General features: G+C 43.2%; 1 protein-coding gene across 1 annotated transcript in view; it reads right to left on the bottom strand.

Moving 5' to 3' along the window:
* Window positions 1–3,165: 3,165 nt before the first annotated feature.
* The window catches only part of gramd2ab (GRAM domain containing 2Ab), a 46,615-nt gene continuing 24,385 nt past the window's right edge, over window positions 3,166–25,395 (bottom strand). The window contains exons 6-12 of the mRNA XM_072434892.1: window positions 24,135–24,233; window positions 11,342–11,413; window positions 11,209–11,268; window positions 7,021–7,159; window positions 5,530–5,623; window positions 4,869–4,970; window positions 3,166–3,485 (exon numbers count right to left, since the gene is read on the bottom strand). Coding sequence (XP_072290993.1) covers window positions 3,437–3,485; window positions 4,869–4,970; window positions 5,530–5,623; window positions 7,021–7,159; window positions 11,209–11,268; window positions 11,342–11,413; window positions 24,135–24,233 — 615 coding nt within the window. The 3' untranslated portion in view covers window positions 3,166–3,436. The remainder of the gene's footprint in view (window positions 3,486–4,868; window positions 4,971–5,529; window positions 5,624–7,020; window positions 7,160–11,208; window positions 11,269–11,341; window positions 11,414–24,134; window positions 24,234–25,395) is intronic.

The following is a 25,395-nucleotide window of genomic DNA, read 5'->3' as shown; positions in this document are numbered from 1 at the left end:
ATACTACTACTACTACACCACCTACTACTACTACTACTACTACTACTACTACTACTACTACTACTACTACTACTACTACTACTACTACTACTACTACTACTACTACTACTACTACTACTACTACTACTACTACTACTACTACTACTACTACTACTACAGAAGACAGAACACACTCTGAATTAGCGAGTTCTTTATGTGACAGTTTACAGTACATTTACAATACAACTCTTGACATCTCTTCACAGGAACACACCCAAAAACATCACTCCCACTTTCCCACATTAAATACATCCATCTTGTTTCACTTCAGACACGTCACTAGAGCTAGAACCCAGGGAAACTGAGCCCAAAGTGGCCCATCCATGATCATTCACATCATACAACATTCACTTGATAAAACCATCAGATCTTTTGGCACTTGAATAGAGGCAACAGAGGCCGAGGACACGTTTAAAGGAGATGTAAACAGGGTTATGTGACTGGAGCAGAACACAGGAGCAATATCACAAGTGTCTATTTCACGGAATGTGTCACCTTTTGCCACGGATAATGTTTTGAAATCCATACGGATCTCGACACGTCCTACTTTCCCTGCATCAGTGTTGTGTATCGCTCTGAAGGCTGTAGATAGACGTGAAAGGCTAATTACAAACAGCTGTTTCTAGACATACGCAGAATAAGCAGCAATGGGCCATGTGTCCAATGGGTCAGGTGTCCAATGGGCCATGTGTCCAATGGGTCAGGTGTCCAATGGGTCAGGTGTCCAATGGGCCATGTGTCCAATGGGTCAGGTGTCCAATGGGTCACGTGTCCAATGGGTCAGGTGTCCAATGGGCCATGTGTCCAATTCAATTTATTTTTGTAACGCCCAAAATCACAACAGTAGTTGTCTCGGAGGGCAAAAGTGAAAAACAGATTAAACAATGTCCATAGGGACTTGGCAATGTCCTTACACCCTCCTTCTCGGCCAGGGAAAATTACAATGGGACATGGGTCTAATGGGCCAACGGCTAATTTTGGCTCCTTGAATTTGAGACTGTTTAATAATCTAATAAAAATACCAGAAGGTTTTAGAGACTCATATTTTCTTGACAGTTTGACTTGGCAGTGGTGATGGACAGACTGCAGTGGTGAGGGACAGACTGCAGTGGTGAGGGACAGACTGCAGTGGTGATGGACAGACTGCAGTGGTGAGGGACAGACTGCAGTGGTGATGGACAGACTGCAGTGGTGAGGGACAGACTGCAGTGGTGAGGGACAGACTGCAGTGGTGATGGACAGACTGCAGTGGTGAGGGACAGACTGCAGTGGTGAGGGACAGACTGCAGTGGTGAGGGACAGACTGCAGTGGTGATGGACAGACTGCAGTGGTGATGGACAGACTGCAGTGGTGAGGGACAGACTGCAGTGGTGAGGGACAGACTGCAGTGGTGAGGGACAGACTGCAGTGGTGAGGGACAGACTGCAGTGGTGAGGGACAGACTGCAGTGGTGATGGACAGACTGCAGTGGTGAGGGACAGACTGCAGTGGTGAGGGACAGACTGCAGTGGTGATGGACAGACTGCAGTGGTGAGGGACAGACTGCAGTGGTGAGGGACAGACTGCAGTGGTGAGGGACAGACTGCAGTGGTGAGGGACAGACTGCAGTGGTGATGGACAGACTGCAGTGGTGAGGGACAGACTGCAGTGGTGATGGACAGACTGCAGTGGTGAGGGACAGACTGCAGTGGTGAGGGACAGACTGCAGTGGTGATGGACAGACTGCAGTGGTGAGGGACAGACTGCAGTGGTGAGGGACAGACTGCAGTGGTGATGGACAGACTGATGGAAGCGTGTGGCCGTCATACAAAGGCTCTGTGGGTGAAGTGTGGCCCAAAGAGATGACCACACAACTGCTAATGCTGGACGACTGTGGAATGTTCACGAACCACCTGAAGAACCGCCTGAAGAACCGCCTGAAGAACCGCCTGAAGAACCGCCTGAAGAACCGCCTGAAGAACCGCCTGAAGAACCGCCTGAAGAGCCGCCTGAAGAACCGCCTGAAGAACCGCCTGAAGAGCCGCCTGAAGAGCCGCCTGAAGAGCCGCCTGAAGAGCCGCCTGAAGAGCCGCCTGAAGAGCCGCCTGAAGAACCGCCTGAAGAGCCGCCTGAAGAGCCGCCTGAAGAACCGCCTGAAGAACCGCCTGAAGAACCGCCTGAAGAGCCGCCTGAAGAGCCGCCTGAAGAGCCGCCTGAAGAGCCGCCTGAAACGCCGCCTGAAACGCCGCCTGAAGAACCGCCTGAAGAACCGCCTGAAGAGCCGCCTGAAGAGCCGCCTGAAGAGCCGCCTGAAGAGCCGCCTGAAGAGCCGCCTGAAGAACCGCCTGAAGAACCGCCTGAAGAACCGCCTGAAGAACCGCCTGAAGAGCCGCCTGAAGAACCGCCTGAAGAACCGCCTGAAGAGCCGCCTGAAGAGCCGCCTGAAGAGCCGCCTGAAGAGCCGCCTGAAGAGCCGCCTGAAGAGCCGCCTGAAGAGCCGCCTGAAGAACCGCCTGAAGAACCGCCTGAAGAGCCGCCTGAAGAGCCGCCTGAAGAACCGCCTGAAGAACCGCCTGAAGAACCGCCTGAAGAACCGCCTGAAGAGCCGCCTGAAGAGCCGCCTGAAGAGCCGCCTGAAGAACCGCCTGAAACGCCGCCTGAAACGCCGCCTGAAGAACCGCCTGAAGAACCGCCTGAAGAACCGCCTGAAGAACCGCCTGAAGAGCCGCCTGAAGAGCCGCCTGAAGAGCCGCCTGAAGAACCGCCTGAAGAACCGCCTGAAGAACCGCCTGAAGAACCACTCCAGTGAAGAACAGGAGACCGAAACAGCCTTCTGCTTGCTTTAATTGATAGATTGATTGATGTCCTCCAAACACTTCCTCGTGTTCAAATGCCAAAAACATTTCTTCTTCTGCTTGATCAACGCGCCTTTTTACACATTTTAAAACTGGTTCAAATAAATACAAAACGTACTAACACTACATTTTCAAGTAATTCTATATTTACACGGTCACCGATTTAAACACCATTTTCTGCTAAAAATAGAACTTCATTTAAAATCAACATTATATTTTTAAAAGTGTTCTGTTCAGTCGTTACAAAACATCGTTACAAATTAGTTAATCAGTTAAGAGTTAATATGTTTTAAAAGGTCTCTGGATTACTTTTATTGTGTAAGTCTTTAATGAATTGTAATGCCTTAAAACAGGATCCCACCGCTTCTTTCTTAAAAAAAATCGAAGCAAAATCTGGTGATAAACGCTTGTCTCCGTCTCGAATGTGCTCTGCGGCGTAACCGGGGGCAACGCTGAGCCCGCGGCAGGCGTCTTTGCGCTAACAGTTTGTTCTCCTCTCCAAAAAAGTGCGAACAAAAAGTCTACAGGAAGTCACTCTCTCTCGGCTCTGATTGGCTTCGAGTCAGGTTCCTGTCTTGTGATTGGCCAGCCAGCACGGCACCTCTCCACACCTGGACAAAATGAACAAAATGGCACTCAACATGTTTGTACAGTAGAAAATGCACAATTATAAAAGGTGTAGTATTCTTTTGGCTCGACAATCTTTTATACAATGCAACTTTCAAATCAAAATGGCATTCTTCAATATCATCATGTGGGGATGCAGATGCTACCGTATTTTCCGGACTATAAAGTCGCACCAGCCAAAAAATGAATAATAGAGAAGAAAAAAACATATATAAGATGCACTGGAGTATGAAATGCGGTTGCAAGTGTGAAAATAACAAATATTATCACATATAAGTCGCTCCGGAGTATAAGTATATAAGTATAAGTCACCAAAAAAAACTAAATTATGAAAAAAGTTGCGACTTATAGTCCGGAAAATACGGTATTCTAAAACAACTCAGTAATTGATTTATTTCTTTGTCTTATCCCCTCTATTTCAAGTTACTACTGTAGCCACACCGATATTTTAAATTATAGTGTGTTTATAACAAATACACTGTACATTAAGTATTAAGTCATATTTCCTAATGTTGGTAGTTTTATTTAACATTTTTTTGTGCCATATTTGAATACGATTGTGGGATTTAATAAATGATGTGTCCTTAATTTAGTTTCAGTTTAGTTTAAAAATCACTCTTTTTCTTGAAGGTTATATTTTTAGCCTCCACTGTTCGAGGGGCCACTGTTCGAGGGGCCACTGTTCGAGGGGCCACTGTTCGAGGGGCCACTGTTCGAGGGGCCACTGTTCGAGGGGCCACTGTTCGAGGGGCCACTGTTTGAGGACCACTCTACACCAACTGAGCCCAGCAACAACTGCATTTGGATTTTTCACCATTATCCCTCTGATCTAGAGGGATAATATACATTTAGGCCTAATTATTACTCTGATTTAGAGTGATAATAAGGCCTAAACGCCCCGCCCACTCCAGTGTGAGGGATTCTACACTCTGAGCTCACTACAGACTCCAGCTGCTTTAGGGGCTTTTTTGGCCAAATGCTGGTCCAGCTCGGCCTGTCGTCCACTGGACACGACGTGGAGTTAGTTTGGACTATTTTGTGCTGGGAAAAACTAACAAGGTTAAGCTTCTATTCAACAGACAAGAGTGATGCGACCTCTCTGGGCTGATGTTAGAGTTAAAGCTCTGACCTCTCTGGGCTGATGTTAGAGTTAAAGCTCTGACCTCTCTGGGCTGATGTTAGAGTTAAAGCTCTGACCTCTCTGGGCTGATGTTAGAGTTAAAGCTCTGACCTCTCTGGGCTGATGTTAGAGTTAAAGCTCTGACCTCTCTGGGCTGATGTTAGAGTTAAAGCTCTGACCTCTCTGGGCTGATGTTAGAGTTAAAGCTCTGACCTCTCTGGGCTGATGTTAAAGTTAAAGCTCTAACCTCTCTCTGAGCGGGGGGTGGTTGCTGAGGAAGCTGAGTTGCTGCTCCAGACGACAGACTCTAAAGGCCAGATAACAGGAGGACAGCACCAGAACCATCACTCTGCAAAAGAAAGAGTGAGACGTGAACACACAGCACGCTCTAACCTCCGTGTTTATTTCACTTTATTAACATTTAAAGTTTAAATTCAAATACAACTGACTGTAATGCAATTAAATTAGAAGTAACATGAATTTAGAATGCTCTTTACTTTGAATTAAAAATGTTTAGTTTTAATTGAATATATCTATTTGTCAAACCTACTGTCCACCAGGTGGCAGCAGAGCTCAATAACAGGGTCACTTCTGAATCTCTACAACTCATTCTTTCAGTTTGTGGTTTACTGTGTATTATACAAACATATATACCGTATTTTCCGAACTATAAGTCGCACCTTTTTTCATAGTTTTGGCCGGGGTGCGACTTATACTTATATTTATACTTATATATTTATACTCTGGAGCGACTTATATGCAATATTATTTGTTATTTTCACACTTACAACCGCATTTCATACTCCAGTGCGACTTTTTTTTCTTTGCTATTATGCATTTTTTGGCTGGTGCGACTTCAGAAAATACGGTAATTCATGTAATTCTGTGCTCAGGCACGTTGAACTTACAGCAGGATGAAGAGCTTGAGCAGCTGGTACTCGGTGTGGCCCAGCTCAGGCACCGGTTCTGTCAGGAGGATCTTCTCTGTCTCCAAGCAACTGTCTGAAAACACAACACAACATAAACACGTGTATACAGGTACGTTTGCTTAGGATATTTGTAGTACTGCAGTTATTTATTCATGTTGGCTGCACTGCAATAAAGCAAAGACTCGGGATTCATGTCGTTCCCTCCTTTTGGTAACGTCCTACTCCAACTAAACACTGCTTGGCTTTACCTTCTGCTTGATTACCGTATTTTCCGGAGTATAAGCAAAAAAATGCATAATGGAGAATAAAAAAACATGTGTAAATCGCACTGGCGTAAGTCTCAATTTAAAATAACAGATTAGAGAACATGGTGAATAGGTGTACGTATGCTAACGCTAACACCTTCAGCTACATGAGGCACAGACAGAACTGTGGTAAGTGTCTGGTATGTTAATGTAACATATTAACAGTTATTCAGATAACTATAGCATAAAGAACATGCTAACAAGTTTACCAAAGCATCAGTATTACCCCAAATCACTAAATCCATTGTATTCTTCTTCCTCTGTGTCACTTCTAAACAACTCCACAAACTCCAGAGGTAGAGGAAGTGCAGATTCTTCTTCTGCGTCACTCTTGTGGCTGTCAGTATGAAAATAACGAATAATATCACATATAATGCGGGACACGCACTGGAATCGATTTAAATTAACTTGTTTTGACTTTATTCGGCTGGATTGAGTGTTTTCGTCGTGTCGTTGCGATGTTGTTGTTGTTGTTTTGTGGCGGTTGGCATCCGAGTGTTGCATTGCCGCCAGACTTTATTCCTCAGACGTTTCGTAGTCCTCAGACTCTGTCGATGTGTTTTGGCTCTGAGTCCCCCGGCTCCGGCCCCGCCCCCCGGCTCCGGCCCCGCCCCCCGGCCGGCGCCGTACCGCGTTTACACAAAGGAGGAACTCATGAAACTGCGGAGAACAGTCGTCTTACCCGGAGATCGTCACGTTATCCCGGCGCAATACTGATCTAACCTAATACTGATGTGCAATTCTGTCATATGTGCAATTGCTGTTGGAATTCATGTGCAATTCATGTGAAATTCATGTGCAATCTATGTGCTGTCGTGACACATATTCATGTGCAATTACTGTCGGGATCACATGCAATGGTATTTATTTATTTGTCTATGGGAGTTTTTATTTATAGGAGATCTTCTACTGAAAGTGTTTTTCAGACTTCCTATAAGTGATCTGTTCTGTTCTTCTGTATCTACCTCTGTATCTACCTGCGTTGCACCAATGAAATTTCCCCATGTGGGACAATAAAGGAATATCTTATCTTATCTTAACTCTGGAGTATAAGTCACCCCCCCGGCCGAAACTATGAAAAACGACCTATAGCGACCTATAGTCCGGAAAATGCAGTATATCACATTTGAAGGTGTTTTGATTCCGATGCAAGGCGTGTACAGACCCGTGAGCGTGTGCGTGCTAAAGACGGCGGGCGCGGGGCTCAGTATTGGCGCAGAGGTTCCCAAAAGGTCCGGCAGCGACGACGAGACGTTTGAGAGCGAGGGCTCGCCCCTCCACTTCAGCTCCTCCGGGAACTCGTCCTGGGACACAAAACATACTATCAATTATTAGGGTTTGTGGGGATTTGGTTTTTCTCCCTTGTATTGGCTCAAATCTACATACTTCTACATACTTCTGAATACTTCTGCATACTTCTACATACTTCTACATACTTCTGAATACTTCTACATACTTCTGCATACTTCTGCATACTTCTGCATACTTTTGCATACTTTTGCATACTTTAGCATACTTCTACATACTTCTGCATACTTTTGCATACTTTAGCATACTTCTGCATACTTCTACATACTTCTACATACTTCTGCATACTTCTGCATACTTCTACATACTTCTGCATACTTCTGCATACTTCTGCATACTTTTGCATACTTTAGCATACTTCTGCATACTTCTGCATACTTCTGCATACTTCTGCATATTTCTGCATACTTCTGCATACTTCTGCATACTTCTGCATACTTCTGCATATTTCTACATACTTCTACATACTTCTGAATACTTCTGCATACTTCTACATACTTCTACATACTTCTGAATACTTCTGCATACTTCTACATACTTCTACATACTTCTACATACTTCTACATACTTCTACATACTTCTGCATACTTCTGCATACTTCTGCATACTTTTGCATACTTTTGCATACTTTAGCATACTTTAGCATACTTCTACATACTTCTGCATACTTTTGCATACTTTAGCATACTTCTGCATACTTCTACATACTTCTACATACTTCTGCATACTTCTGCATACTTCTACATACTTCTGCATACTTCTGCATACTTCTGCATACTTTTGCATACTTTAGCATACTTCTGCATACTTCTGCATACTTCTGCATACTTCTGCATATTTCTGCATACTTCTGCATACTTCTACATACTTCTGCATACTTTGTCACATGTTTACAGTGGCTGGCGATGGCTCAAGGATCTCTCTTTAAAAAGCTTTGAGCTGAACACTGAAAAGTATAAATATTTGGACTAGAGTGTACAGTGTAATTCTGGGGACACAACAAATAAAACTAATAAATGTTTGCTGTTCTCCAAAAGACTCTCTCTCCAAAAATATATATCTATTCTTACGCTTGATGGTACCGTAATATGATTGAACAAGTACTCTATTACAAATACTTGGGCATCTGGATCATGATAAACTCTTGAACAAACACGTACATGAGCTGACAATAATCTTAAACCAGATTGTTATTGTTCTTTAGAAATAAAACATGCTTCAACTGTAGAAAACAGTTAATCCAGGCGACATTTCTCTCAGTTCTAGTTTTATTATATATATGCATTCAGCTCTAAGGTTCAGCTCTGAGGTTCAGCTCTGAGGTTCAGCTCCGAGGTTCAGCTCCGAGGTTCAGCTCTAAGGTTCAGCTCTAAGGGTCAGCTCTAAGGGTCAGCTCTGAGGGTCAGCTCTGAGGTTAAGCTCTAAGGGTCAGCTCTAAGGGTCAGCTCTGAGGGTCAGCTCTGAGGTTAAGCTCTGAGGTTAGGCTCTGAGGTTCAGCTCTAAGGTTCAGCTCTAAGGTTCAGCTCTAAGGGTCAGCTCTGAGGGTCAGCTCTGAGGTTAAGCTCTGAGGTTCAGCTCTAAGGTTCAGCTCTAAGGTTCAGCTCTAAGGGTCAGCTCTGAGGGTCAGCTCTGAGGTTAAGCTCTGAGGTTAAGCTCTAAGGTTCAGCTCTGAGGTTCAGCTCTGAGGTTCAGCTCCGAGGTTCAGCTCCGAGGTTCAGCTCTGAGGTTCAGCTCTAAGGTTCAGCTCTAAGGTTCAGCTCTAAGGGTCAGCTCTGAGGGTCAGCTCTGAGGTTAAGCTCTGAGGTTAAGCTCTAAGGTTCAGCTCTGAGGTTCAGCTCTGAGGTTCAGCTCCGAGGTTCAGCTCCGAGGTTCAGCTCTGAGGTTCAGCTCTGAGGTTCAGCTCTAAGGTTCAGCTCTGAGGTTCAGCTCTAAGGTTCAGCTCTGAGGTTCAGCTCCGAGGTTCAGCTCTAAGGTCCAGCTCTGAGGTTCAGCTCTAAGGTCGAGCTCTGAGGTTCAGCTCTGAGGTTCAGCTCCGAGGTTCAGCTCTGAGGTTCAGCTCTAAGGTTCAGCTCTAAGGTCCAGCTCTGAGGTTCAGCTCTAAGGTCCAGCTCTGAGGTTCAGCTCTAAGGTTCAGCTCCGAGGTTCAGCTCCGAGGTTCAGCTCCGAGGTTCAGCTCTAAGGTTCAGCTCTAAGGGTCAGCTCTAAGGTTCAGATCTAAGGTTCAGCTCCGAGGTTCAGCTCTAAGGTTCAGCTCTAAGGGTCAGCTCTAAGGGTCAGCTCTAAGGTTCAGCTCTGAGGTTAAGCTCTACGGTTCAGCTCTAAGGGTCAGCTCTAAGGTTCAGCTCTGAGGTTAAGCTCTAAGGTTTAGCTCTGAAGTTCAGCTCTAAGGTTAAGCTCTAAGGTTCAGCTCTAAGGGTCAGCTCTAAGGTTCAGCTCTGAGGTTAAGCTCTAAGGTTTAGCTCTGAAGTTCAGCTCTAAGGTTAAGCTCTAAGGTTCAGCTCTAGGGTTTGTTACAGCACTGCCCTTTGTCTGTGTTTAAGGCTCTAGTTTGCATTGTTGCACATCAGGTCAAGTATTCAGCACATTTTCATCTCACATCGTGTCAACTCAGAGACAGAAAAAAGGATTTCAACAACTTTGATCCTGTGGAACAAAACACAGAGACTTTTGGAATTAAATAATTTTACCTTTTTAATGATTTTAACGCTCTGGTCAAGAACTTGTTTTATATCATTGAAATGTGTAAATGTTTGTTTGGTGTTTATTTTGTGTTTTAACAGGATCCATGAAAAAGAACTCTTTTCATTGGATTTTCCTGTACAAATATATACAATGTGAGTGACATCAGAGCCTGGTAAAGACCTTTACTATTGTTTTTCACATTATTTGTTTATTGAATGTGAGATTATGATCGGCACTTTACTGGACAAACACTTACAGAAATGTTGAGCCCACAATAGTACTAATCTACAGATACATTACAAATTTGACCTCAAAATGACACTTTTTGTGAAGCTTAAATACAATTTGAGGCTAGAAAATACTTTCCATCTTTTGTAATAGAAAAGCAACTAAACTGACCTGTCTGTGAAATTTAAAAATGTACTTATTTTTTGTTATACAATGTTTTAATCTGATCTGAATAAAGTCTACTTCAATTGGAACATTCTGATGACAGCATTGTAAATGATCTATACTGCTTTTTGTAAGATTCATGAACTCTTGATTGACTTTGCCTCTGAAATCTTTTGTGCGGAAGAATGTTCTTGTTTTCTAAAGCTTTTAAAGGACACATTAAGCACGGTTTGTACTGTTATTGGCCTTTAAACATGTTCTTCAGCACTTTTACTTTGGCATCTCATGTTTGACATGTGACATGTTCCTACAGATGCTCCAGTGCAGTGGTGTTTGCCCGCCATCTACTGGCAGCAGAGGGAATTACCATTGAGAAAAAACATGAGATAGAAACATTTTGCGACATGCTAACACAAGTTTGCCGTGGTCATGAATACAGTTTGTGAGAGAGATGCTCAGAGCGAGTCTGTGATGATTTTTGGCCTTAAAAGCAGCACACGAGAGCGTCACAAATGTGCAAATGTTTGAGCTCAGCTCAGCTCCAGACTGCACAAAGTGACCCGGCCCCTCTAAATGACTTGAATTCAGAATTTTAACCACAAATTGAGTCGATGAAATTGAATTGCTTGCTTAGAATATTTCACTGGTTTCAAGGTCTTTCTGATGGTTTATAACAGGGCTATTCAACATAAGGCCCGCGGGCCAAATCAGACCCTCCAAGTGATTTAATCTGGCCAGTGACCAATCTTCCAAATATATTTAAAAAACTAATCTTTCAGTTATTATTTTATTGTAATAAATTGACAAATAAACCTTTTTTTTTCTACCACGTGTAATGATTTTCTTTCCCCCTTTCCCCCTTTTGCTATTAATAAGGTAGAAAATGGCGACACTGCAGTAACGTCTGTCACATTCTTTACATTTTCAGCTGCTCTACGTAACATTGAGTTGAGTAGCATTTTTTTTTTACCATCGACAGTGAACTCGGCTCCTCCAAATACTGCTTCAGGCTCAGACTCTTCCCGTTCACCTGTAAAAAAAACGCACAAGGTTTAAGTCGCGCACGCAGAGACACAAGCGACCTTCTGGTTCTGGTGCGCCACCTGGAGGTGAGTGCAGATCCGTCTGAGCACGTCGTACACGTTGTCTCTGGAGAGCAGTGACACAAACACGTACTGAAACGACAAAGTCAAACAGTCCGTCAGTATTAACCCTGGATCACCGCTTAGTTTATTCAGTTGCGTCGATCGGCCTGTCACGATAACACCGTTTGAAGCACGATATTGCGGCTTTTGAAGTACTTTCTGCAATTATCGTTACTGCAGTACAAGTATATATTAAAGCCGCAAGCGGCATCCAACGGCCCTCGCGGGCCGCCGGCCTTCCGACTCTGCGCTTTCGACTTGATAAAGATGGCGCCCTTATTGTGTTGAATTAAAAAAGAACTTGACAGACGGCGACACATTGGAAGACAGCGTGACGTCATTTCCGGTGAGTGTGTCGCGTTTTCAGAGCTGTTCGTTCTTAGAGCCTTTTACCGATTAATCCACGAATTATACACACTATTTACGCATCATATACACGAAAGTGAACGTTTGATTTCTCCGCAAACAATCCGGAGCCTCAAGCCGCTCGCTTTTCAGTATTTCGTGGATTAAAAAGCCCTCCTCACTTTCTAGCTCCAGCCTGAACTAGCCTAGCGTAGCCTAGCCGCTAGCGTCATGGCTGGATCTACCTTTACCTGTTTGAGCTGTCATATGTCGAGTCAGAACCCTGGCTCCTTCTCTGATGATAGGTGCGTGAAGTGCAGTGTAGTGGTAGTTTTGGAGGCCAGGGTTACGGAGTTAGAAGCGCGGATCCGCTGTTTAGAGGAGCTTAAGTCCAGTTATAGTTCGGTTTTAGCGCGAGGGCTACCGGACCGCGCTGCAGGGCGTAGCATTAGCATTAGCAGTAGCAGTAAGGCCGAGCTCAGCCCCTCAGCGTCTCCCGTGCAGCCGGGACTAGACCAGGAACAGAATAGGGACCATTTTGTGACAGTTCGGAGGGGACAAGGCGCTAAACGCCGAACCTCAGAGCGCCGTGAGCTTCACGTCTATAATAGGTTTTCTCCCCTCAGCGATCACACGCCCGCTGAACACACGAGAGAAACTCTTGTAATCGGGAGTTCTATTGTTAGAGACGTGAAGCTGCCAGCTGCTAGCGTTAGGTGTTACCCGGGGGCCAGAATGGGTGACATCGAAGGAAACCTTAGGATCTTAAAGCAGAGTAGGACCCGTTTCCGGCGAGTCGTGGTTCACGCAGGCGGTAACGACGCCCGTCGGAGACAATCAGAGGTGCTCAAAGTTCAAGTAGCCGTGGTGTGTGACCTGGCGAAGTCGATGTCAGACACTGTAATATTTTCTGGTCCCCTGCCCAATCGGATCAATGCTGAATTGTACAGCCGTCTCTCAGCATTCAACAACTGGTTATCCAGATGGTGCCCTCAAAACAACGTTGTCTTTATTGATAACTGGAGTGCGTTTTGGGGAAAGCCCGGGCTCATACGCAGGGATGGCATCCATCCGACTTCGGAGGGTACATCCCTATTAGTTCGGAATTTGACCGATAGTCTTAGTCGTGTTAAGTGACCATCTAGGGATGAGCCCCAGGTGCAGAGCAGCAGTTCAAGACGCTCCTCTGTCGCCGAACTCTCGCCCGTTCTGTTACCTGTGAAGTGTTCAGATTCAAGACAGATAGAGACTGTGTGTGTCCCTCGTGTCCCTCGTACAAATAATGCCAAAAAGTCACATCTCAGAAAAAATATTTCAGGCGTCAGACCAAATAACTTAAGGAAAATAACAATCACAAATGACACAAATACACAAATGAATAAACACGTAAAATGTGGACTGCTAAACATTAGAGCAATTTCCTCCAAATCGCTCTTAGTTAATGAATTAATTAGTGACTATAACATAGATCTTCTAGCTCTAACTGAAACGTGGCTTCAACAAGACGACTACGTCAGACTAAATGAGTCCACCCCACCCACCCATGTTAACTTTCAGACCGCCAGGAGCACAGGCCGAGGTGGTGGTGTGGCAGTGATCTCACACTCAAGCCTACTCATGAGCCCTAAAACTAACAATGCATTTCACTCATTTGAAAGCCTTATGCTGTCGATCACATGTCCAAATATGAAAAACCAAAAAGGAGTTTTGTTCATAGTTATCTACCGACCTCCTGGTCCCTATTCAGAGTTTTTAACAGAGTTTTCTGACTTTATATCAAACTTAGTGTTAGCCTGGGATAAAATAGTTATAGTTGGAGACTTTAATATCCACGTGAACATGAGTGATGACGCTCTCAGTAATGCCTTCAGCGCCTTGTTAGACAGCATTGGTTTCACTCAGAATGTAAATAAACCGACTCACACTCACAAGAACACTCTGGATCTTGTCCTAACGTATGGAACAGAGATTAGTGACCTCATTGTCCTCCCTCAAAACCCTATATTGTCAGATCATTTCCTAATTACCTTTCAGTTTATTCTTAAAGATCATCCAGTCCCACAAAATAAAGTTATAATGAAAAGGACAATATCTGAAAAATCTATCTCAAAATTCAAAGAAATAATAGAGCCAATATTCAGTGACATGTCATGTGATCCTGCTGAGAACAGTTTTAGTCCCAGTTTAAGTGATCAATGTGTCGACTTGACCATGAATTCTCTGAAGTCTGCTCTTGACGTTGTCGCGCCGTTAAAACAGAAGGTCATTAGGCCAAAGCGCGCCTCCCCATGGTACAACCAAGAGCTGCGTTCACATAAACAAAGAGTTAGAAAGTTAGAGGGATTATTTCGTCGCTCTCACACAGAAGAATCCCTAAAAGCATGGAAAAGTTGCCTGCTGTCCTATAAGCAGGCTCTGCGTAAGGCCCAAACCAGATATTATTCAAATCTAATAGAAGTCAACAAAAGAACACTAAATTCCTTTTCAGCACTGTAGCTAGGCTAACAAACTGTCACAGTGCAGTAGAGCCCTCAATCCCAGCTACACTCAGCTCTGATGATTTCCTCCTATTTTTTAACAATAAAATAAAAACAATCAGAGATAAATTAGATGAAATTACCCCCGCTATTAGCCCTGAACTAGCCCAAGCTGTAAATCTAACGTCCCATATAAATCCACCTGTAAACTTAGAAAGGTTCACAGCTGTTGATCAAGCAGAGATAACTTCAGCCATTATGTCCTCTAAAAGCTCAACTTGTGTCCTAGACCCCATTCCAAGCAGACTCCTCAAAGACATTCTTCCCCTAATTATAGACCCTATTCTTAATATAATAAATACTTCACTCGAAAGTGGCTATGTTCCACAGTCCTTCAAACATGCAGTCATTAAACCTCTTCTGAAAAAGCCTAATCTAGATCCCGACCTATTGGTAAACTACAGACCTATTTCAAATCTTCCCTTCGTCTCTAAAATCCTTGAAAAAGTTGTAGTAAAACAGCTTTGTCGCCACCTGCAGGACAATAACTTATTTGAAGTTTTCCAGTCAGGGTTCAGAGCCCACCACAGCACTGAAACTGCACTAGTTAAAGTCACAAATGATTTGTTATTAGCCGCTGACGATGGACTGGTCTCAATCCTGGTTCTGTTGGACCTCAGCGCAGCGTTTGACACCATCGACCACAACATTCTACTGCAGAGGTTAGAATGTGATGTAGGTGTTGGAGGAACAGCCCTCAGCTGGTTTAAATCCTATCTATCTGATAGGTTCCAATTTGTTAATGTAAACCAGAGCTCCTCACCAAGCTCTAAAGTAATTTACGGTGTGCCACAGGGTTCGGTACTCGGTCCAATTCTGTTTACTCTTTATATGCTGCCATTAGGCAACATTATCAGGTCACATGGCATTAACTTCCACTGCTATGCAGATGACACTCAGCTGTATTTATCAATGAAACCTCATCAGAGCGATCAAGTAGACAGACTTAGTACTTGTGTGAAGGAGATAAAAACCTGGATGACACTAAACTACCTGCTTCTTAACCCTGAAAAAACCGAGGTCATTGTGCTTGGCCCTAAGCATCTACGAGACGCTCTATCTGAGCAGATAGTCACACTGGACAATGTCAGTGTAGACTCCAGTTCTACTGTAAGAAACCTTGGAGTCTTATTTGACCAGGAGCTCTCATTTAAAGCTCATATAAATCAAGCTTGTAAAACAGCCTATTTCCAAATGCGCAACATCGCCAAAATCAGAAGAATCCTGCCTAAAAGTGATGCCGAAAAACTTATCCATGCATTTGTAACGACTAGATTAGACTACTGTAACTCCCTGCTTGCAGCGTGTCCTAAAAGCTCCATAAAAAGCTTTCAACTGGTTCAAAATGCAGCAGCAAGATTACTAACAGGAACAAAAAGAAGAGAGCACATTACGCCAGTGCTGAAGTCTCTTCACTGGCTCCCCGTCGAGTCTAGAATCAAATTCAAAATTCTACTCTTGACCTACAAAGCCATAAATGACATGGCCCCATCCTACCTCAAAGATGCTATAGAACCATATAATCCAAACAGAGCTCTTCGCTCTCAGAATGCTGCCCTTCTGGTGGTGCCAAGAGTCTCTAAAAGTACTGTAGGAGGTAGAGCGTTTAGCTACCAAGCTCCTGTGTTATGGAATCAGCTCCCGACCCATGTTAAATATGCTGACACAGTCTCTTCATTTAAGTCCAGGCTTAAAACGTTCCTCTTCGAAATCGCTTATGGTCAGACTAGTTAGGAACAGAAACATAAACCCACAGCTTCAGCTACGCTGCCCTAGGAGTAACTATGCTGGGGGAAGTATGACAGCTTGAGCACTATCCTCTTCTTCTTCTGACTACTTATGCTATCAAACAATATTTATTTTTTGATTCCACTTGCAAACTGTTCACCGCCTTCTTTTCTTTCTCTCACTCCTGAGGACCTGTGGACCCAGATGCCCCTCCCCTGGTGAAGTGGTCCCTGCCCTGTGTGGACGGTCCCTCATCTGCCTGAAGAGTGGCTCCAGCTCGCCTCCGACGGTCCCTCATCTGCCTGAAGAGTGGGTCCAGCTCGCCTCCGACGGTCCCTCATCTGCCTGAAGAGTGGGTCCAGCTCGCCTCCGACGGTCCCTCTTCTGCCTGAAGAGTGGGTCCAGCTCGACTCAGACGGTCCCTCTTCTGCCTGAAGAGTGGGTCCAGCTCGCCTCCGACGGTCCCTCTTCTGCCTGAAGAGTGGGTCCAGCTCCAGTCTCCTTGTGTCCGTCTGTCCGTCTGTGAGAGTCGGATCTCTCCTTCACTGGAACTCCTCCAGGTTTCTACGCTTTTTTCCCAAAGAGGTTTTTTTGTAGTTTTTCCTGGCCGAGAAGGAGAGTCTAAGGACAGAGGACCCTGGGACATCGTCCCTCGCCACCACAGACATTGTCTGACTCCATCGCCACCACAGACATTGTTGATTCATTTCTCCCTGTGGCCCTCAGAGGCAACTGTTGTTGTGATTTTGGGCCTTATAAAAATGAATTGATTTGATTTGACATTGAACATGGCCAATCCAGTGCAAATGAACACAAGTGTCGGTCAAATGTGCGGGTCCGCCGCACAGAGACCGTGACACTTGGAATAAAAATATGGATAACTTTTGATGCCCCGCTTGTGTAGATGATTTTCCCCAAATATGAGCTTGATCGAGCTATTGCCCTTAGAGGAGTTTGTTAAAGTGTGAAGCGTAAATGTGAACATTTCAGAGATTTCGCTGTTTTCCCATTTCTGACATATATTTGCGGGTCCGCCACACAGAGACCGTAGCACTTAGAATCAAAATATGGATAAGTTTTGATGCCCCGCTTGTGTAGATGATATTCTCCAAATATGAACTTGATCGGACAATCGCCCTAGGAGGAGTTCGTTAAAGTGTGAAGCGTAAAAATGTGGTGATTTGAGCGATTCTACGATTTTCCCATAAGGATAAAATGGGATGTTTCTGTCATCGCTACGGTTACGCCGTACAAAATATGACTTTGGCTCTCATACTTTTATGATCAGGATGGCAAATTAGAATTTTGTTCAAAATATCATGTCATTTGGAAAAACTCTATTGTTTATAGGCCACTCTGAAGGCCAAATAGTCAGAATTCTGGGAAACGTTTGCGGCTCCGTCGCACAGAGACCGTAAAAGCTATCCTTAAAATTTTGATAACTTTAGATGCCCCACTTGTCTAGAGGACGTACACCGATTTTGAGGTCGGTGGGCAAAACGCACTAGGAGGAGTTCGTTAAAGTGTGAAACAGAAAAATGTGGATATTCGAGAGATTTAGCGGTTTTCCCATACGGATAACATGGGAGGTTTATGTCATCGCTACGACTACGCCGTAAAAATTAAGGCATTTGTCTGATTGGCTTTTTTGATCGGGACGCCAAAATAGAATTTTGGGTAAAGTTTAGAAAATTTTGGTAAAACTAATTTTTGACCTTCAATGTTAATTTAAAGGTCACTCTGTAGGGGGCGCTATCGCGCCCATTTCAATTTTGTCATCATAAACTGGTCCAAACTAGAAAGTTGAACAACTGATTCAAATTTGGTCCTAATCGGACTTGTTTTGATCAAATGGGAACAATTTTTAGATCTGCAATATCCCAAAATAAGTTGTCCAACTTTGCGGCTGCGCCGCACACAGACTGTAAAAGATATCTCAAAAAATTGGATAACTTTAGATGCTCCACTTGTCCAGAGGACGTCCGCCGATTTTGAAGTCGGTGGGCAAAACGCCCTAGGAGGAGTTCGTCAAAGTTTGACGTGAACAAAATGGCTAACACAGCGTGTTTTCATTTTCAAAGGAAGATGGCGGGCATAGGGTAAGTCTGGGGGCGTGGCCACAATAATATTTGTTTTTTGTCCTCACAAGAGGAATGCGTGTTCCGAATTTCGTAGCTCTACGACAAAGTTGACCTCGGGGCGTCTCCCATAGGCGCAATGTATTTTGACTTTTGTCGGTGGCGCTGTCGCGCCATTTTTTAACGAAAAAAAAAAGGCCCAGAAAAAACAAAATTTTTTGCCGATTTTGAATTTTGGGTAAAGTTTGGTGAGTTTTTGAGCATGTTCAGGGGGTCAAATTAGAGTTCAAAGCGCTGAAGAACAAGAAAAATAATAATAAATATAGCCGCAAGCGGCAATGATCGGCCCTCGCCACGCCGCCGCCACGCCGCAAGAGGAGGGGGCGCTAACGCGCCCCAATTGTCCTTTTATTACGCTAAACATAACTAAACATTTAACCTCCATATAAAACCTGTAGGGGGCGCTGTGGCGCCAAATGAATTTATTTCACTTCAAGTAGGTTTAGGGCAAAGAGTTTAACAACTGATTCTAATTTGACGCAATTCGGACTTTATCTGCGCAAACGGCAGAAATTTTAAATATGGGAGATTTCTGAAATTCTAGCTACAGTTTGCGGCTTCGCCGCACAGAGACCGTGAGAGGTATCAATGTAATTTGGATAACTTTTCATGTCCCACTCCTCAGTAGCATTTTCACCAAATTTCAGCTTTTTAGGGCCAACGCCCTTGGAGGAGTTCGTAAAAGTACGACGTTTGGAAAAACTCCGAAGTCATGTTTAGCCATTTTTGAAGCAATATGGCCGACATTTGGTTGGGCGGACGGCGTTGCCGTAATAATATTTTTTACTTCTCTTGTCACCATCTACCTCTGCGCCAAATTTCATGATTCTACGATCATATTTTTTTTGGGTCATTTCCCATCTCTCAATGCATTTTTGGTACATTTGGGGGCGCTGACGCGCCAATTTTTTTTATTTTAGAAAAAGGAAATAGCCAGAATGTAGAGAGGCACGATTTTTAGAGGCGTGCAAATTTTTGTGACTTTTCGTCAATGTTCACTGGGTGAAAAATAGGGGGGTTGGTCCCGAGAAGAAGAAAGAAAGAAAGAAAGAAAGAAAGAATAATATTCCGATGCGAAAACAATGTTTCCCATTTTTCAAATATCATAAACTATACATTTTCGGAAAGCGCTCGCGCTTTCCTACCTCATGGTGTGGGTCCCTGGTCACTGACGGGTACTTTCGATAATTTTGAGTGGGCTCCGCCCACTTTGTGTTTTTGGCCCTCTATACAGTAATAATGTTCAATTTTTGCATTACATGCTTATATGCACGGAACATGCAAGAGATGGGGAACGTATTCGTGAGCTACTTAGCGCAAATGAGTGCTTTATATGGGGATGTAATTTATATGTAAAGTGCTCGTTTAGTGCGAACTTTTGCACGGGCTTCGCCCGTTTACAACGGTAATGTTCCATTTTCCTACAACTAATTAGTATGCACGGGGCGTGCATGAGTGGAGGAGTGCGTTAGTGAGTGTTTGGAAGTGGGCGAGCGCTTCGCGCTCGATTTCGTGCGCACTACGTGCGCACTTTCGCAGCCGTGCTTCGCACGGCCTTACGAGATTAATAGGCCTCTCGCCAGCTTGTGGCGCTCGGGCCTAATTAAAGCCGCAAGCGGCATCCAACGGCCCTCGCCGGCCGCCGGCCTTCCGACTCTGCGCTTTCGACTTGATAAAGATGGCGCCCTTATTGTGTTGAATTAAAAAAGAACTTGACAGACGGCGACACTTTGGACATGGCCAATCCAGTGCAAATGAACACAAGTGTCGGTCAAATTTGCTGCTCCGCCGCACAGAGACCGTAAAAGTTATCCTTAAAATTTGGATAACTTTAGATGCCCCACTTCTCTAGAGGACGTACACCGATTTTGAAGTTCGTGGACAAAACGCACTAGGAGGAGTTCGTTAAAGTGTGAAACATAAAAATGTGGATATTTGAGAGATTTTGCGGTTTTCCCATAGGGATAACATGGGAGGTTTCTGTCATCGCTACGACTACGCCGTAAAAAATAAGGCATTTGTCTGATTGGCTTTTTTGATCGGGACGCCAAAATAGAATTTTGGGTAAAGTTTAGAACATTTTGGTAAAACTAATTTTTGACCTTCAATGTTAATTTCAAGGTCACTCTGTAGGGGGCGCTATCGCGCCCATTTCAATTTTGTCATCATAAACTGGTCCAAACTAGAAAGTTTAACAACTGATTCAAATTTGGTCCTAATCGGACTGGTTTTGATCAAATGGGAGCAATTTTTAGATCTGCAAATAAGTTTTAGATCTGCAAATAAGTTGTCCAACTTTGCGGCTGCGCCGCACACAGACCGTAAAAGGTATCTCAAAAAATTGGATAACTTTAGATGCCCCACTCGTCCAGAGGACGTACGCCGATTTTGAAGTCGGTGGGCAAAACGCCCTAGGAGGAGTTCGTCAAAGTTTGACGTGAACAAAATGGCTAACACAGCGTGTTTTCATTTTCAAAGGAAGATGGTGGCCATAGGGTAAGTCTGGGGGCGTGGCCACAGTGATAATTTTTTTTTGTCCTCACGAGAGGAATGCGTGTCCCGAATTTCGTAGCTTTACGACAAAGTTGACCTCGGGGCGTCTCCCATAGGCGCAATGTATTTTGACTTTTGTCGGTGGCGCTGTCGCGCCATTTTTTAACGAAAAAAAAAAATCGCCCAGAAAAAACTAAATTTTTCGCCGATTCTGAATTTTGGGCAAAGTTTGGTGAGTTTTTGAGCATGTTCAGGGGGTCAAATTAGAGTTCAAAGCGCTGAAGAAGAACAAGAAAAATAATAAAAATAATAATATTTTTAGCAAAAACAATATAGCCGTTTCCACTATAACAACAAATTATACATCGTTTGAAAGCTCTAAGCCTTCCCCATGCCGCCATGGGGTGGAATCATCATTACGAGCGCTTACGCGCTCGTCACTTCCCATTCCGTCGGGATGCCCCGCCCACTCCCCATAGACTTCCATTGATTTGAGCAGATACAAGCATGGCCCATGCCTGCGGCATGGATTCTCACGTACGGGACGATGCCAGGAGGGTTTTTGGAGGAATGCAGCACTTCGCGCTGCTGTTGTCAACAATTAGTGAATGGGCTACGCCCATTCAATCATTGTTGAATATTTCTGTCATAGCAGGAGTAAGTATTCATGATCCATGCCTTCCAATTTCGCAGTTTTTGTGACGATTACAATTGTACTTCCTGGTTTGACACAGCCAGCAAATATGAAATAGATAGAGGTACTCCTACTGCTGTTACCAAGCAACCAGATTGTAAACAAGTCAGTTTGAATCACATAATAGTTATGATTGGACAACTAATTACAGCCGACAACACGTTTATATTTTGTTAAATGATTGTCACAAAAAGGTGTCAGTTGCACACGCAATTTTCGATGGGAACGGCGCTTTTTGATGACATCACAGAGGCGGAGAGATTCTGTTGTAGAACTCTGCGCTACTTCCTGTCATTTTCAACTTTTATTCGTCAAAGAAAAACTATGACAATTATTTACCAAGCGATGTCATAATTAGAAAAAAAAAACATAAGAACCTGTCGTATGGACTTTAATGGGAAAAAACGAACACTTTGGACGTCTGCTTTTACTGAAAATAATCTCTGTTTTCTCTGTAACGCCTCAGATGTGTGGACATACTGTGAGTCTGTTGTTTGTCAGGTTCAATGTTTAATGTTGTGTCATGTCAAGTCTGTTGTGTGTAAGTTTATGTTTTTTTAACCTGCCTGAGGACAACAGAGGGAATTTAGCTTTTGTGCAAACTGGCATAATGTAGAAACTGCTGCTGATACATTGATTAATATGCACTAATTCAAATTTTTTTTTAATGAATCAGAACTGCTTTATCCCACTGATACAAAAATCATAAATCAGAATATTCCCAGATGTTTTTCTCTTTTTATAAATAAATTAAATAAATTGAATAAATTGAATAAATTGAATAAATTGAATAAATTGAATAAATTGAATAAATTGAATAAATTTAATACATTTAATAAATTAAATAAATATATGTGTGTTTTATTCTACACAATATTGTTTAAACATTTAAGGCATTTTATCATATTAAAAAACAATAAACAATACATTTAATTTTCCATCTATTATTTACAGATTTTAACGATGGGTCGGTTTAGTAATAATCGCGACGGACGTACCGCTCGGTCGCAAATGAATCCTTTGTGAGTAATGGAAATGTACGGATTTGGTGTTTTTGTTGTAAAATCACTTTAGCGTCACCTGGATCTAATTTGGCAGAAAGAAAAAGAATAATCACTAAAGTAATTGATTAGCAAAATGATTGTAAGCTGCAGCCCTAATCACCTCAGTTAAAGGTGCCATAACATGCTTTTTTTCACGTTTCGTAGTCTATCCTAAGTGTATAATTGATAATAATAAGTGTTGTGCAACACTCTTAACATAATAGTTAAGAAATATCACCCATACCTTGGACCCCCTCACCAACCCGGAAATGCAAACGGCTTGGTTTGATATTCGCCCCCACCCTTACGAAGAGCGGTCTGGCTCCCCCGCCCAACCCGTGACGTAGTCTCAGAGAGCGTGTGTGCCCCGCCCAACCCGTGACGTAGTCTCAGAGAGCGTGTGTGCCCCGCCCACCCGTGACGTAGTCTCAGAGAGCGCGTGTGTGCCCCGCCCAACCCGTGACGTAGTCTCACAGCTGTCTGCTCCGCGCTGCGCTGCTCCTGCCGCGCGACTGAGTGAGGGGTGATGGTGACGCGTGCCTGTGATTATGACGCGGTCCTGTGAACACCCCCCGTCAGTTTGGAGATTCCAGGAAAGGATATAGTCTGTACTATAGCTAAACACTGCGGGAATCAATCAAAAAAACACTCTGGGTACATATATGAAGCACAAATAGGAATGTAAGAAGGTTAAAAACTCTGAAAAGTCGATTTTGCATGTTATGGGACCTTTAATCTCCACATACTATTTCTATTTAACCTTTAATTATCCAGGTTTGGAAAATGAAATCTGTCCCACATTAGGCTATTTACACAGTTACACTGTATAAAAGAGTATGACTTAAGGGCAACTCGAAATGTATGTTAAGTTATTTTTTGTTTTTTACATTAAAATTGCATCATTTCCAAACTGAAGACTAAAAATTTACCTTTAAAACATTATTCTGTACTAAAAAGCAAACTGCTAACAACTGAAATATTATTATTTAATCATTACGTATTATATTATTATTATGTATTATTGTTATTTTATTATTATTTAATATTATTATTAAAAAAGAATACTAATGACACATTGAGTTTGTAAAAGTAGCAGAGTGGTAAAAGGCTTATCTGTTGTGTGTTTAAAAGTGCATAAAAGTACATTTTCAGGTTCACGTTTTCACATTCAAAGGACGTTTGCCATGTCAAGTGCTGTGTTAGAGCGCCATCTACTGGCTGCAGAGGGGACATGAAACAGGGATGTCAAGATTATTCAAGTCACAGTATAATGCAAGAAAGAACCGAAAAATGACAACCGTGACCTGTTTTAGACGCAAGATTAAGTGGTTTTAATTAAATATTTAGTTTAAAAAGATACATCAAAATATAAAGTACTGTTTTATCTGGCTGTTTGTGTCACGTTTACTTCATTGTGTCAGTTTTCAGACAGTTTAATTTCACAAAGCTGGCCACAAAGTTGAGAAAAAGTGCCACGTCCGATGAGATTTAGCGCAAACTCTTTTTTTAATCGTGATCAATCGTTAATTTGATGAGACTTAAAATCAACACAGAAGACACCGAAACAGGGAAATAAGGGACCGTGTGCGTGTTTTTTTTTTAGATTTAGACTCAGAGCGAGACGAAAACAGCATTAATGAAACTATTCGTAACTCCAGGTATGTTTTGTGACGCGGGAACGACGTTGATCGAAGCTGAAAAAAGTACAATTTGCCTAATATGTGTCGTCTAAAATGTTAATCGTTAAATGAATAGTATGGCGTGAGATTGTACCTTCTGCCCGGTGTCTATGGTGATGGCGAGGCCGTTGGGAACCAGCCCTGCCGTCCTGTGTTTCTTCACCAGGCGAACAGACACCACCGGGATGCACACCTTCAACGCACAGGAAGACGCACAGTTCAGCTCCACACAAACACAATGAACGCAAAAATAACTGTACTTAGTAATAGTAATAGCTGGACTTAAATCTATGTGTTTTTGAGCCTAGATTCAGACTCAGTCACATTTTATTTCGTTTCCTTGTTTACTTTGTTAAATGTATTATGGTTTTATGCTTTTATAGGTCCTTATTCTCTGTTCTCCGTAAATGCTCTATAATTAAAGGTCCACTGATTGATTGACACCTAATTTAGACACGTACAGTATGTTTGAGTCAATGTAGAAATGCGATGCTCTATTTGTTTCCCTCAGACCTGAACTCTGGACTGAACAAACACAAGTCTAGACCAAACACAAACATCTGAGACGTCATGTGACGCACAGATACATTTACTGTTTTTGACTCAGGTTTAGACCTGGTTTAGACCTGGTTTAGTCCTGGTTTAGTCCTGTTTTAGTCCTGGTTTAGACCTGGTTTAGACCTGGTTTGAATCATGTTCAAACCTTGTTTAGACCTGGTTTAGACCTTGTTTAGACCTGGTTTAGACCTTGTTTAGACCTGGTTTAGACCTGGTTTAGTCCTGTTTTAGACCTGGTTTAGTCCTGGTTTAGACCTGGTTTAGTCCTGGTTTAGACCTGGTTTAGACCTGGTTTAGTCCTGTTTTAGTCCTGTTTTAGTCCTGTTTTAGTCCTGTTTCAGTCCTGGTTTAGACCTGGTTTAGACCTGGTTCAGACCTGGTTTAGATCTAGTTCAAACCTGGTTTAGTTCTGGTTTAGTTCTGGTTTAGACCTGGTTTAGACCTGGTTTAGACCTGGTTCAGTACTGGTTTAGACCTGGTTTAGACCTGGTTTAGTCCTGGTTTAGTCCTGGTTTAGTCCTGGTTTAGTCCTGGTTTAGATCTGGTTTAGATCTGGTTTAGATCTGGTATAGACCTGGTTTAGTTCTGGTTTAGTTCTGGTTTAGTCCTGGTTTAGTCCTGGTTTAGTCCCGTTTTAAACCTGGTTTAGACCTGGTTTAGACCTGGTTTAGACCTGGTTTAGTCCTGGTTTAGTCCTGGTTTAGTCCTGGTTTAGTCCTGGTTTAGTCCTGGTTTAGACCTGGTTTAGTCCTGGTTTAGACCTAGTTTAGACCTGGTTTAGTCCTGGTTTAGTCCTG

Source organism: Eucyclogobius newberryi, unplaced genomic scaffold (genome assembly GCF_026437365.1).
Source record: "Eucyclogobius newberryi isolate DKJ021-1_F unplaced genomic scaffold, fEucNew1.0.hap1 SCAF_7, whole genome shotgun sequence".
In the NCBI taxonomy this organism is placed as follows: domain Eukaryota; kingdom Metazoa; phylum Chordata; class Actinopteri; order Gobiiformes; family Gobiidae; genus Eucyclogobius; species Eucyclogobius newberryi.
The sequence above is the reverse complement of the archived record's forward strand: the minus strand, read 5'-3'. Positions and strand labels throughout refer to the sequence as shown.